General features: G+C 39.6%; 1 protein-coding gene across 1 annotated transcript in view; it reads left to right on the top strand.

Annotated features, from left to right (window-relative positions):
• The window catches only part of LOC126176734 (UNC93-like protein), a 515,292-nt gene extending 506,731 nt beyond the window's left edge, over positions 1-8,561 (top strand). The window contains exon 7 of the mRNA XM_049923903.1: positions 7,055-8,561. Within this exon, the coding sequence (XP_049779860.1) occupies positions 7,055-7,275 (221 nt within the window). The 3' untranslated portion in view covers positions 7,276-8,561. The remainder of the gene's footprint in view (positions 1-7,054) is intronic.
• The last annotated feature ends 5,973 nt before the right edge of the window (positions 8,562-14,534 follow it).

Here is a 14,534-nt window from a genome sequence, read left to right as displayed (position 1 = left end):
CACTCCAGAATAAAACTACAATTGACGGCTGTTAGGGAAGTTCCTTTGATGTTTAGAAAATATTTAATTCCTTATAAACTATCAAGATAATTTTGGTAGAAAGTAGGTCGTCGTAGTTCTTTATTTTACATACTTTACCACCAAATCACAATGAACACCTACAGCTGTTGTATTTAATAATCACATCCTTTAATTATATTTTCTCCCGTTTTTTATCAGGCTTCGATTCCGTGCACATTGTTTGTAACTGGAAATAATATAATGAAATAAATATGCTTTCAACCACAATTCAATAATTTTCAAATAACTGTCAACTACGAGAAAGACACGTCTTATTCCAACGACATAGGGACAGTACTCCTATTACAGAAGAAATGAAAATCATCGGCTTCAATTGTTTCCATTCATTGTGACATGTGAATTACTTGTACCAAAGGACAAACTTTTTCCTTGACTTTGGTCATAAAAGGAAAAGAATTCGACTATTGCTCACTTAATGCGCAAAATACAGCACAATGTTATTCCTGTTTTTCTGAACGAGGAACATCCTGCATCATTTTACATTTCCAAAGTTTTTTTCAGGCCGACAGAGAATACGAATGAGTCTTGATTGAGAAACGTCTCGACTGACTCCTTCGTGCCTTTACTTTTCCTGCCTGTGTGAAAGTTCTTGCACTTATCTGCTCTTGCTGTCTTCGCATTTAAATGGATGACACTGTTTTGAATGTCTGATCGCATGTCGTCAGTGTCACAGATTCCGCACAGCAAACTGAATAGTCCCATGGGTGTCAGTTCCCACAATCATTTTAGAACTTCTGATGGAATGTTATCTATCCCTTCTGCCTCATTTAATCATAAAACATACAAATCTCTTTTATCACATCCATATCAGTTTTTCTTATCACGTTGTCAGACAGTTCCTACCCCGTTGTAGGAGCCTTCAGCGTACTCGCTCCACCTATTAGTTCTCTCCTCTGCGTTTAACAGTGAAATACCCGTTGCACTGTTGATGTTGCCGCTCTTGCTTTTCCTCTTCGCCAAATGTTGTTTTGATTTTCCTATGTGCTGAGTCATTCTGATGATAATTTCTTTTCCGATTTCTTCTCATTTTCCCTGGAGTCACTTCGCCTTGGCTTCCCTGCACTTCCAAATATTTCATACCTGAGTGATTTATATTACTGTATAGCTGTTTTTCCCTGAAAATTTTTCTGTTACCTTCTTACGTCAATCAACTGAAATACGAGTATTTTAACTTTTCCCCAAGATTTCTTCGCAGTTATTTTCCAAGTACCGACGCCTTAATGTATATTAAACCAGGTAAACCCGAACGCTAACACATTCCTCGCACTCGCGTTGGCACTTCACGGATAAAAGAAAGGCGTATCTGTGCGGATATTTGCACTCAGCATGTTGGGCTTGTCATGGACTTTATGTACTCATCAACAAATTTTCTTTCAGGTGGACTAAGTTTTATATTTGTCTGAGATATCTGAACCGGAATAAAATTAAAAATTGGTCCCATTCGGCAGTTCTACCCACGATTTTCGGGAGACATCCCTCGGTCGTACGGGAAACGCTGAGACGGGAAATTCCTTCCCAAATATTCTCAATTTGTAGTCGCCCTGTCCTCCTGTCATTTCACGCGGCATTTGCATGGAAAGTCACTGACTCTACTTGGGTCACTGATGAAAAAAAAGAAAGAAATAAATAAAAGTGCATGCTATATCGTTGTCATCAGTCGCCAGCATCGGTATCAGTGCAGTGTCGAAAGTCTTTCGTCAACTTGAAGACGTACAAAAACGTATTTTATATGCAGTTTGGTGTCCACTTTTCTCTGAAACAGTCACGAAACATATACTCTTAAAAAAAAAAAGGAAAAAATCGCCCAGTTTCTCTGAAATGGCAGGTTTTGGTTTGCCTATACTTGTACATCACATCTACCGATTTCCGTCCCATTTAGATCTTTTTATTTTTGTCTTAGAGTGCATATCAGCATATTTTATGCGCATTCCCTTCACCAAGCAGTCGATCTTTGATGCTGCATAATAACTGAAAGCTAGATTTAGTACCTGCCTCCAGTGACCGTCCTGTTTATGCATTCTTTCCACTTCTCGTATTGCCACAGCGAAGGGCCTGCACTGTCGACAGATTAGGAGCTGGCTACCATGAAAATGTTCAGAGTCCAAACCTGTGTCTCAGCTCAGATAGCTGACATGGCATTTATCCGGATGCCAGTTTCCGGTCCGGAGGGTGGCATGTGGATGTCCGTTACCGCAGGGTGTCACACCACGAAATGACGTCCGGTTTAAATTTCAGAATCCAGCATTCTGATTGCTTCTTATGTTATTATCTGTGGAGTACGTATGTTCTCGTCTGCATCTACATGCCGGCCGTCTGTTTTAGAGTTGTACGGCGTGGGGGACAGATCTTGCGCCTGCTTCCATACCCCATGGATCTATTGGCTAAATATAGCATAACTCCGGAAGAGTAAGAGACTGCTTAACATCTTTACTTAAGTTTTGCTAGACCAATCCCGCAGTATCTGGTACCAGTGGCCAACGAGGTTCCAGCTTCGACAATGACAGTGAAGTTTGAAAATATTAACAATGAATACAGACACTGCTAGGAGATTGTGGAGAAAAGATTTGTTTCTGAACGACTGATGAGGCAAGCCATGGGGGAAAGACGCCTCCAGTTTAGCACTAATGGAGAGCTGAACTCAGAATCTCCAACCGCTACCATCATTGCCTTCTGCATTAAGCCACGGTTGTGGTAAAATGAGCCAGCGTTGCGATCAGCGATGCCGTACTGGACGCGATATTAGTTCACTTCTTTTAGAAGCCAGTCGTTCCGTTGTAATTCTTCACAGCCCGGTAGTTCCTTTCAAAATGTGCTTTAGCGATCTTACTTTTCGAACTCTTCCTCCTATCCAATAACCATGCTCATTATCACTGGTCGTATTCGTGTATTACTTTCATTAGTTTGCTCTTGCCTTGCCTACCCTTCTGAGCCAAGGCTGTAGTTCATCATTAGAAGCCCTTATCCAATAAATCAATGTTGAGTTGTTTATCTCAGTGTGTAGCTCATGCGTTACCGTAACGACTTATTTCTTTTACAGATTGTACGATTCCTCCTCTCATTAATATGTCTGTGGGCTCGGATGGTACCCATATTATCATGCTTCATTAGGGTACCCATACGAATTATGATTCAGTAAGACATTTCCGTTGTAAGACATCTTCATTTCCTTTATTTACTCAGCATGATCATGTGGAGTACTTCATGTAGTGTATGACTTTGTATACAACAGTAAGGAGAGGCGGGTTACTGCTGGCATAGAAAGTTAGACCGGAGCAGAAATGATTAGTAAACAAGTTAACACAGTAAACAGAAGATTTACCTATCTCCTATTTCTTCACTCGTACGAAGACCTTTTACAAACAAAGCAGCAGGAAATATCGTGCAGCTCAGGCATGGCTCTGTTCTAAAACCTGAACGATGGAGTCACAGCAGCGACTAGATGGTGTCTGCACAGCGTCAGGTCGCGAATTTGCTCCAAGTGCTAGTGGCTGTGTGGCTGCCGTCGATCGTCTTACATCGCAGCAGCAGAGGGCGCTAGTGGCACGGAGCCACTAGGGGCATGGCTCAGCAGGTGTGTAACATTGGGTCCACCATATCTCGCGCGGCCGCTATCTGACAGTAACATTCAATTCCCTTGCCTACTTTATGACACTCGTGTAGTGGCATCCGTATATGATACTACAGTTCCCTTCTCTGTAAGTCACCAGAAATCGGGTTGTGGCATCATACAGCTATGCAACACAGTACAGCCACCCCTATTCCCCTCCCCAACATATGCTACTTGCACATTGTCAGGAGTGGGAAGTTCGAGTTATATTTCACTACAGTGGGCCAGTATGTTGCTTGACCACAGAAATACAGCCTCTAATCCAAACTAAAAGTAAGTACGAAGGGCGTGCAAGGTGTACAGAGAAGTCAGACAACTAGCAGTCTAACAAATTTGGATTAAATCCCGAGCCGGTTGAAGATTATTTTTTGTATTACTTGTGACTTATTTTGCCTCTCTCAGAGATTTGTGAATGTGATAACCACTCCCATTTTCGGAGTCCCTTTATACTGGTTGACTAAGTCATTTCGATGGCCAGAGCAGGACCAGGAACTTGTCTAGTAAAACTATGATACATACAAAAGAATCCTCAGGACAACTTTATCTTATCATGAAAGAAGTGCCACGCCTCATCCAAATCACAGAATATTTCGCCCCGATAATGTGAATAAGTGCTGCATATCAAAGAGGGATGAAATCGCTTCTGACTATATGGTTCAAAAACGGCAAAAGAGGATGGCTGAGAGATGGAAGAAATATTCGTTTTCCCAGTACGTAACTGAAAATCTACATGACGCCGAGTGTTTCCCAACTAATATACTGATCCCGACGTTTATTAAGCGGCGGCTGGTCGTTTACTGAACTCCTGTGAGACCCTTTGGACACAGATGGGATGCGGGCTACTTCATCTCTGTGGAGCAGCGCCCTACATAAAGGGCAGGGCACTCCGCCGCCGGCACTCCCAGGTGTTATTAAAGCGCTGTCACTCACAGTTTGAGAGCCATTTGCAGGGCGTCCCAGGAACCAAAGCGTTCCACGATCGCCCACAGCTACCCTACCCCCCTGCCCTTGAGCAATTTTACTTCGTTCTTGGAAAGTATGTACGCAGTGCTAACCGAAGAATTAGAAATTTCCACTGTCTAACACTTAAATAGCCAGCTGAACTCATTATTGGTTGATCCTTATGCGTACGGAAAGTAGCAACAGATCCTTAAACGGTTATAAAGGAAACTAGAAAATTCCATTAGGAGATTTATTTCGGTAATATGGGAGGCACCAAGCTGCTCAGGGCAATAAATTAGCCTCTTAAGTATTTTTTTTTCTTTCGTTTTCACTCCACGGTTTCTCCGCCACTTTCCTATCTTTAAGGGCGCACGGCGAACGGTGGGGCTTTCTTCAGTGATATGAGAAAACGGACTAAATCCATCGCCATTCCGCGAAACGTTTCGCTTTGCCTCTCATAATAAAATGACATATTTACTGATTTCCTTTTAGTTTGACGCCAATGGTCTTGAATAATGAATGGTAAGCAAATACGTTAGCGTTGATGTCAAGAAACCTCTACAGCAAACAAGGACCTGCAATGTGTCTAATATTCTTACGATACTTACAACACCTGGCCTAAGCACTCGGCCTAGTTATGAATACGTTTACTGTAAATTTCCGTTGGACTTTCCATAGTTACACAAATAAATACTTAAATATTTACAGTTGAGAAGTGTCTGTATAGTTCGATGCAATGTACCTTCAGGCATGCATTCCTTATGTGCACTATGCTAAGACACCCCACAAATCTGTACGCACACTCTGTACGATATTATTCACATGTTACCCATTGCAGTGCATGCAGTTTTACAAAAATCTGGACAGACAAATCTACCTTTCTGATTACGGACGCTCGTAGTAACATTAACTGTGTTGAAACTTGAAAATTGGTTGTTTCAACGGAACAGTATAGTATAAAAGCGTTTACTCTGCCTTATTATTATAGGTTACAGGCAAATGTACGGATGCTATAGGGAGGAGGGGAGGGGGAGCGGAATTATCTGGACAGAAATGACTCCAGTTGCTATGGCAGACATCGGTTTGTAATTCTTCTTTTCGAATATTTTCTCGTACACCAACGATGTTATTTCGCTTCTACTTATTATACTTCACGACTTAATAACGGTATTTTGGCCGGTCAATCTACCTTTTTGTTAATCAGTATAGGTTCTTTTGCGTTCTTAAATTTTTGCGAAGGTCATATACTGATAGCGGCTAATGAAAGACCGAGGTGAGTCTCTAGTGAAGAATAGCACTATATCCTGCTGTAATGTGCTTAAAATATACTCCTTCCTTTCTTTCGTCATTCGTTATTTTGCGTCAAAACAGTCAGAATTTCTGCACTTCGTCTACTATGGGGTTCCCATAGTCAGCTTGTCAGCTAGTTCTCATTGTTATTGCAATGCCATCATCAGTCTCATCTTTAATGTCCATTATTCCTGAATTCTTATCACACAGCTTATTATTTCCTTTATTTCCATCATCGTTTCCAGGCGCAGATATAGAACTGTTTTCTGGTGAGTGTTCGCAGTTTCCTAATTCATCCTCCTCCTCCCCCCGGTTGTAGTATGCTGTCACCATTATTTTTCACGTACCGTAAACGCCTAATATTTTTTATAGTGATATTATCAATAAAATACATGAAATATATATAAAAATAATAGTAACCCTCACTAAATTGCTTTGGCTTAAGTTACAAGGCATTGCAATATATAAATGAATACCGGGGTTTTAACGCTTTGTAATATTTATTACATTAAACTTACAGTTATAAATGATATGTCAAATTAAAGAGCAACTCAAACAGTCTTACTGAGAACCTTATAAATGTTCGGTATGAGCACCATTTGTCACATGCACACACTAAGTCTATATGCCAAGCGCTGGATAGGCTGCAAGGGACCCAATGATAGGGCTTGCCTTGCATGGCCTCCACATTCAGCCGACCTAACGCCATTAGATTTTTTCCTTTGGGGCTTCATCAGGGATCGTGTGTACGTGCCTCCGCTACCAGCAGACCTCCCTCAATTAAGAAACCGGATTGAAGCAGCTGTTGCTACAACCACTGAAGACACACTTATCAACGTTTGGGAAGAACTCGGCTATAGACTTGATGTGTGCCGTGTGAGTAATGGTGCTCACATTGAACATTTATAAGGTTCTTGGTAAAACTGTTTGAGTTGCTCTTTCATTTGACATATCATTTATAACTGTAAGTTTAATGTAATAAATATTATAAAGCGTTAAAACATAAACACCCTGTACATCAGTTCCCAGTTCACCCCTCTCCTCCCCTCCCCTCCCCCCCCCCCCTCTACGCATCCACTTGGATCCACGCCTAACTGCTTCAGTGAAATGTGCCTTGTCTTGTCTTGTCTGCAGCGTTCTGCGGCATCCTGTTCCCAAGCCGCGAGGAGGCGGCCTATAGCAACTTCCGGCTGTGGGAGTCCGTCGGCTACATCATCTCCTACGCTTACAGCGCCTACCTCGTCACCTGGGTCAAGATAGCCATCCTGTACGTAGTGCTGGGACTGGGCATGGCCGGCTACATCACGGTGGAACTGCTCTTCAAGCGCAGGAAGACCGACAAGGAGCTCCTTTGACGCGTGTGAAGGAAGGTGCGGTACTTTTATAGGAATGAAGAGTGGCGGATGGAGAAGTTTTCAAGCACCAGCTGCCTACATCTTCCTACAGTGTACATCTTACTTTTTGTTTCGACATCCTTAGTATCAAGCTTGATCCAAGTTTGCATTTCTCCATTTAGTGAAAGTTACTGGACGTAGCTAATTCATCATGGAGCGTTTATGGTGATACAACAGGCAAGTCAAAAGAAACACGTCGACAGTTTCCGCTACTTCCCAGCATGCACCAGTATTAACGCTTTCCTCCAGTGATGGTAGCAAAATCGCTACACAGAATGTAGGAAAATTTTTCTCAGAGAATATATTCTATGCTTTAAAATAGCACACCATCCCTGAACACTGATGATCTAGTTTACTAGCCACAACGATTTTTCTTAAGCGCAGTATCGGATAAAGTTGGTTGTTTTTCGTACTGCTCTGTTACCTCATACCAATAAATAGATTTTCAAAGTTGACTTCCATCCATCATATGTATATGTCTTATTTTTACATTTCCTATACTACTTGAGATATAACACTTTTCAATTAGCTGCAAGTATTTCACCATATTATTTATTGGACGGAGTAGGACGCAAAACGGAAACGTCGTTTTGCTTGTTGCCGACTATTCCTTACAGCTCCACAGCGGGAGAGACATTCAGAACGACACTGGAGTGACTGAGATGTGTTCTGCACATCCTCATACTTGAGGCTAGCCGATATCTGGGTAATCAGTTTTGCTTGTGCACATTTTAGACCACTGTGGAAACCTACCCAGCTTCTCTCATCTTTTACGAGAAACAATCAGTTCGTAAATTTCAGACATCATTAAGAGTTTCCAAAACTGGTGAGACGCACGGTAAACAGCCGCTTCAATCACGTGGTTTCACATCATGAGTAATGACTAATCGGATAAAGAATACATTGTGGATTACACGCTAGTGCAGCAGTAGAAGAAGATATAATAGCAATTGAATCGTCTGAAGAAATACTGACAAATATTCCGGAAAAGCACACTTCTCAAGAATGACTGATCCGAAAGTTTTTATATTCCTGTCGGCGAAGAATCAATTTCCTTCGATATACTTAAGGATGTTAACAGTTCCTAACATGAACTTGCGCACTGTGTCGAAGCTCATTTAGGCGACAAATGTTAAGTGCATTTACTTGGACGACAAATTTAATATAAATATATATTATACCTTTTGCAACAATTATTTTGTTTCTATAACAGTTTTTCTATTGTTTGTGACTCATTTATTTAGACGACAAAATTACTGTAAATATTTGTAATTTTCAATAAAAGTTTATGTAACAAAAGATTTATAGTTCCATTTTTTTTTACTATTCACCGCATATCTCCATATTTTGTAGCATAAATTCTTGTACAAAGCCACTAACTATTAAGTAGATTTGTACATGAAAGCAGATATAAACCGTATTCCATGATACCATATTATTTGTAGGCTACGGTAGTTTTTAAAGCGATATTTTATTGTCGGAGGAAGGATTGAAACGTCCCCTCAGAAAAATTTATACATGACTGTGCTTAAACTGACACACAATATTTTTTAGCGCAGCACAATCTGACTTTCAGAAATCCCTACAAAAGAATGGCCCTGACTAACATTAACCTATGCGTTTCACAAATCTTGGTTACTCGAACTACTGCAATACAGCGAGCGCCAATACTGCCAGCTAAATAAAAGATTCAAACTACGGAAGGTACTAACTACTGATAGGCATAGTTAGCAAATGAAAGATTTTGATAGAGAACAAACAATGTATTTACCTTAATAGTGTTGAAAAATCATAATATACATAGCAGTTCATAATATCCAGTATTACAAATTTCAAAACTCCGCCATCTCTCTCCCCACATCCACCACTGCTGGCGGCTCACCTCCAACTGCCCAACGCTATGCGCTGTTAACATCCAGCTGCCCAACACTACAATGGCTGCCAACAATGCAAACTGGCCACAGACTGCACACAGCACAGCCAGTGATTTTCATACAGAGCGCTACGTAACGTTACCAATAAGAAAACATAAACAGCGTACATACATAGCCCCTATGCTCCCCACAAAAAAATTTACAAATTGTTTTGGGCACTGGCCAATACAGATTTGAAAAAATTTTTAATAATTACAGTAAGAAAGATATCAAATGCACACACTTATTAATACAATGTTGGTCAAAAGCTAAAATTTTCTCACAGTCCATAAAGACAGTCCTGATCATTCATCACAGTAAAACTGCCGTTTCTTTTCTCAAAGTCTGAGCAGTAAAAGACAATGCACATGGAAGTAGTGGATTTCCATGCAGTCTTGAAGAAGTAGTGTTGTCCTTCGAACAGAAAGACAGTGCTGACTCTCGACATGCTGACACGTAATGGGCCACAACAGAGCAAACCCACAGCAGAGTCATTCGAAGTTTTGAAGAATATTGGTAGGTAGGCCATCACAGAGCAGACCCACTGTAGTCCTGGTAGAGAGTATGGTTTTGGTGGGTCACCAGAGGTGCAGACCCACTGTAGTTCTGGTAGAGATTGTGGTATTGGTGGGCCACCAGAGGTGCAGACCCACTGCAGTCCATGTAGAAATAATGGTACCGGTGAGTCAGCAAAGGTGTAGACCCACTGTAGTCCTTGTAGAAATAATGGTATTGGTGGGTCCTCAAAGATGCAGACCCACTGCAGTCCTTGTAGAGATGGCCAGCAGCCATCTGTTGTGACTGTGCAGGTGCACAATCACCATCGAAGAGTCTTGCAGAGAAGATAGCAAGTCCATAAACCACCACTTGTGCACGCACAAAGTTTTTGGAATTGTCCTTAGAAGTCTTGCAGACAATATAGCAAGTCCATAAACCACCACTTGTCCTTAGAACCAGCAATGCTGTTATCCAGTCCCTTGCTGAATTAGTAACACACATACAAACATTAACAGTCCCAACTTCTCACATATTGTGCATTACTATGACCAACAGAAATGTGTACAGTGAAATGAATGCTTACAAGTTACTTAATTTGATGAACTGGTGTCAATTACAATATTATAAGATGAGAATACAATTACAAAGGTACAAAATACATCATTAAAACATAACAATACAGATAACATTTGTAGTAATACAGGCTTTACAAAAGAATAGAAATAACATATACATCAGTGTTACAGGAATTATGACATGAGTACATACATAAAAGATCATAATAACTTTCGAAACATCAACTTCACACATGAGCATTAAAACAAAACAGAATAAATAATGTCTAAACATCTTTACAAAGAAAATAACATATTATCAGAAAAATTCGACAACATAGCTCTCATCAGCTAAACACATAAAGACAGGAAAAAGACAAATAAACAAGGGTACATAAACACATAGTGGGATAACACAAGGAAAGGACAGGTTTTGTTTTATTGCAGTATTTTGCAAACAAAACTTTCTTTGCTTCTTGGAGATCTCCCTTCATTCATCATTATTCCCAAAAAGTCCTATCTATACCTCCTTCCTGTATTCTATTCATATTTCTTTCAAAATTATTATATCTGATTGTACAATACTCATTTTGGCCCAAATCTTTTTCATATAACTTCGCAATGCATTCTTTACCTATTCTCCATAGTCAGTTTCTTATATAGTCTACCCCTCTTAAGCTAACTTAAATCTACTGAGCTCAGATGCTAAACTAAGGGATGAGGCAATGCAGCAGCACAAAACAATTAACGCAAACAGCAATGAAAAAATGCAGATTTGGGAAGCAAGCAGCATTATAGAAATTAGCAAAGCAATTGCAATATTACAACTAATATAAGGCAATGTGCAACAAACAAGAAAAATAAATCAGTAGTAAACTGGCTTAGAAGAGTAACACGAAGTCAAATTCAGTAACACTGTGCCTAGCAAACAGCAGCAGCAAATGAAATAACTTATATCTAAACATGACATAGCTCAAGCAGAAAAAAACATTACACTAAAGACAATAATGCAGACAAGGGAAATGTATATTCACATCTTAATGTCTATGTAATTAAAGTGGTGCACCACAAAAACTAATTCTACAAAAAAAATTACCAAGTACTTGAAAAGAAAATTATATATGCAGTTATTGTTATCAGTCCCTTCTTATTGTTCTTTCCATTCCAAGAGCTCCTTTTTCGAAGAATGTGGATCATAAAATAATAATTTAATAGATCTGTTCACAGAAAGTGTTCACATTAGCAAATGCATCTAAGTTTATTTTATAAAACTAATGCTGCAACACAGCTGGAAACAAGATATTCAACAAAATGAGCAATCTCTCAACTACAAAGACAATAGATGTAAAATGTTTCTCATCATTTCATTAGGCATTTTAGTAACTATCATAAATTATGAGCTCCACAGTATGCTTTCAACAAGAAAATGTCAATAACGAGGATAATGGCCTCCCCTTTCTTTTTTTCTACCTGTGCCTCTGAAAAGGCACACACTAATGGCTTGTTCTCCAGGCGTCTGACACAGCTGGGTGCCCATGACGCATTACGTGCAGGTGGTCACTTAACTTTCTTACAGAAATATTTACGACAGCAGTTTCTGCTCCAGTGACAGTCTCATATAAAAACATTTCACAGGTCAAGAATTTGCGTTACAAATCTGTAGAAACAAAATGCTATTGATATAACAGTGACCAAAAAATTTTCGTCGGCATTGTAATACATTCATACATTTACATACATTTCATAACTCTTAGAGTACGATTCTTGGTTTCCAACAACCTTTTTCATAAATCAGAGTCCCTAAACACTACTCATTATTCCTTACCTTATTCGTCGACACTTCTTCAATATTTCATCGTAACAGATACGTAGCTTAATCAAATAACTCATATAGCATCAGCTTATTGATCATAAACATACCGCAACAGCATAATACACATAGTCATCGTAATAATAACATCATAACACCTCAGTCAACTCTCAAAATCGCCGTAGCTTCCTCCAATAATTTCAATACCTAAAAAAATTCTCTGCTCATGTCAAAAGTGTCATCTGCCTCAAACGTACTTTAAAAATCGTGATCCCATACCAAATATATCATTCAAAGCTCTCATAATATCACAATGGGTCCGAAAAAATATGAACAGTTCACAAAGTACAGACAAATTACAATTTCGTAAGTGTGAAGTAGTCCGACTCTGTAATTGCATAAACATGTGTCACTGACATAATAAAAAAAAGGTGGTCACTTAGTTAAATGATCAGATAGCTGTGTAATTCTGTTTTAGAGGAATATGGTACCGATGTGTAACGTTGTATAAGCAAATACCATATTAGCTAGGGCTCCTTGTGCTTGCCAAACACATGGTACACAAAGTAGGCGTGTACCCCCCGGAGGATTAATGTAATTATACCCTCAGTTGTTACAGATTGCAACAATAGAATGAAATGTATTATGGAAAACCTTTGTATCGTTGTACTTCAAATATCTTTAAAAATAAATGATTTAAGTACAAAATTAATCACTCAAATACGTGTACTGTAGCGCTAAACTGTGTGTCTTGTTGTAGGATAATCTCTGTGGAAGTGTCGTAGGTATCGTCCTCAGAAACCTAAGTTCTGCAGAAGTCAATGTACTTACCTCATGATACACAAAAGTGAAATGCTTTGCGTATAGATATCTTAGTTATTACGCTTATTGCCGTGATGAGGAAAGTACTGTGCTGTAACGTATTGTTGTGCTACGAAAGAGGCTGTCTCATTGTAGCTATACCACAGAAGATACAACTAAAACATGTTTTACTTTCCAGAAGAATTCAGAAAAACTGTGCAGATATAAAACAGATACACCACAAAAGCAACATTGTAAATTGTCACTCATTAGCAGCGTCGTGATAAAATCGTGTAGCTGTCACACAAACCAACCACTGTGTCATCTGGCATTTCACAGAAAGCACCTCAAATCCAGAATCCACTCTCAAGCAAACCAAAATGTTGCATGAAAATCTCATTAGCAGTGCTGGTATATGTTCCAAGTATGTTAGCCTCATAGTCGTTATGCGATCGTGCAACTAACAAGCAAGAATGTACAAACAACAACACTGCGTCGTCCGTTCACTATAACAATGCATTCGTAATTTCTGTTTAAAGAAGTTCTCTTGGTTCTTGACTGGATATTTAACTTCAAACACTGTTGCATGTTAACAGTTTGTAAGTGTGACAAAGAGTACTGGTAATTTAAAGTGAAAAGTTATATGGCAAGATAAAGTTAAAAAGCGGATTATCTTTCAATAAACGGTTTTACATGTGAAATGTGGTGCGATCTTTACTCTTCATAGTACTCAGAGTTTCAACTTTGACGCAATTGTCATGCGGTATTCGTCCGTAAAGAATACTGGAATTTTGCTCAAGGTTAGCGTCAATGTTATTTTTCCCTGAGCCAGCGGGCGCAAGTGGCTGCCTGCGGTGCGAGTCATTGTCTGTTTCTTTGTTGGCGCGCGTCGTTATTGGGATTAGGAGACCTAACTTCTACAAATTCGCCTTGCCCAGAGGGCCCAGCCCTGTTTAAATCCCGCCAGTTCTGATGAAATTCACGTCTGTCGTTACGATCACATCGTCTGTCATCATGTCGGTAATTCCTGTAGTTTCTTTCTTGTCAGTTAAGTGGTGGAGAATTTCTCCATGAATTATCACTGCACGGTGGACCATTGCATCTGAAGTTATTCTGTCTCCCGTGATAATAATTGTTCTGGTTGCCAAATTGTCTGTTTCTATGAGTGTCTCTGTCATATTCATTACTACGGAAATGCGATCTCTCTCTGTAACTATTACTCTGCCAGTGGTTGTCATACGGGTGGTGTCTCTTTTGGTCACGATTTACGTTGTAAGAATAGAATTGTCGTGTCCAGTTATTGTTTCTGTCATCACCGAATTGTGACGGATGTGGCCTGTAGTGATTGTTTTCCTGTTTTCGCATCCCGCGACTGTCTGTGTCAATTTCTAATTCTTGTAAGAGTTCCTGAAAAGCTTCAATGTCGTCTTTGCAACGCCCTGCCAAAATAATATTTCTTAAATGTTCAGGCAATTTCATTAAGCAAATGCGGATGAGTTCTGAAGGGCTGTATGGGTTTGAAAGATATTGATTCTTATGCAACATGTCCTCAAAATATTTGACAAGGCTGGAAAATTCAGATTGTTCAAAGTGTTTCATCATCATGATGCTATGTTTTACTCGGTCTTTTGTAGTTTGAGACCA

This window comes from Schistocerca cancellata, chromosome 3 (genome assembly GCF_023864275.1).
Source record: "Schistocerca cancellata isolate TAMUIC-IGC-003103 chromosome 3, iqSchCanc2.1, whole genome shotgun sequence".
NCBI lineage: Eukaryota > Metazoa > Arthropoda > Insecta > Orthoptera > Acrididae > Schistocerca > Schistocerca cancellata.
The sequence above is the reverse complement of the archived record's forward strand: the minus strand, read 5'-3'. Positions and strand labels throughout refer to the sequence as shown.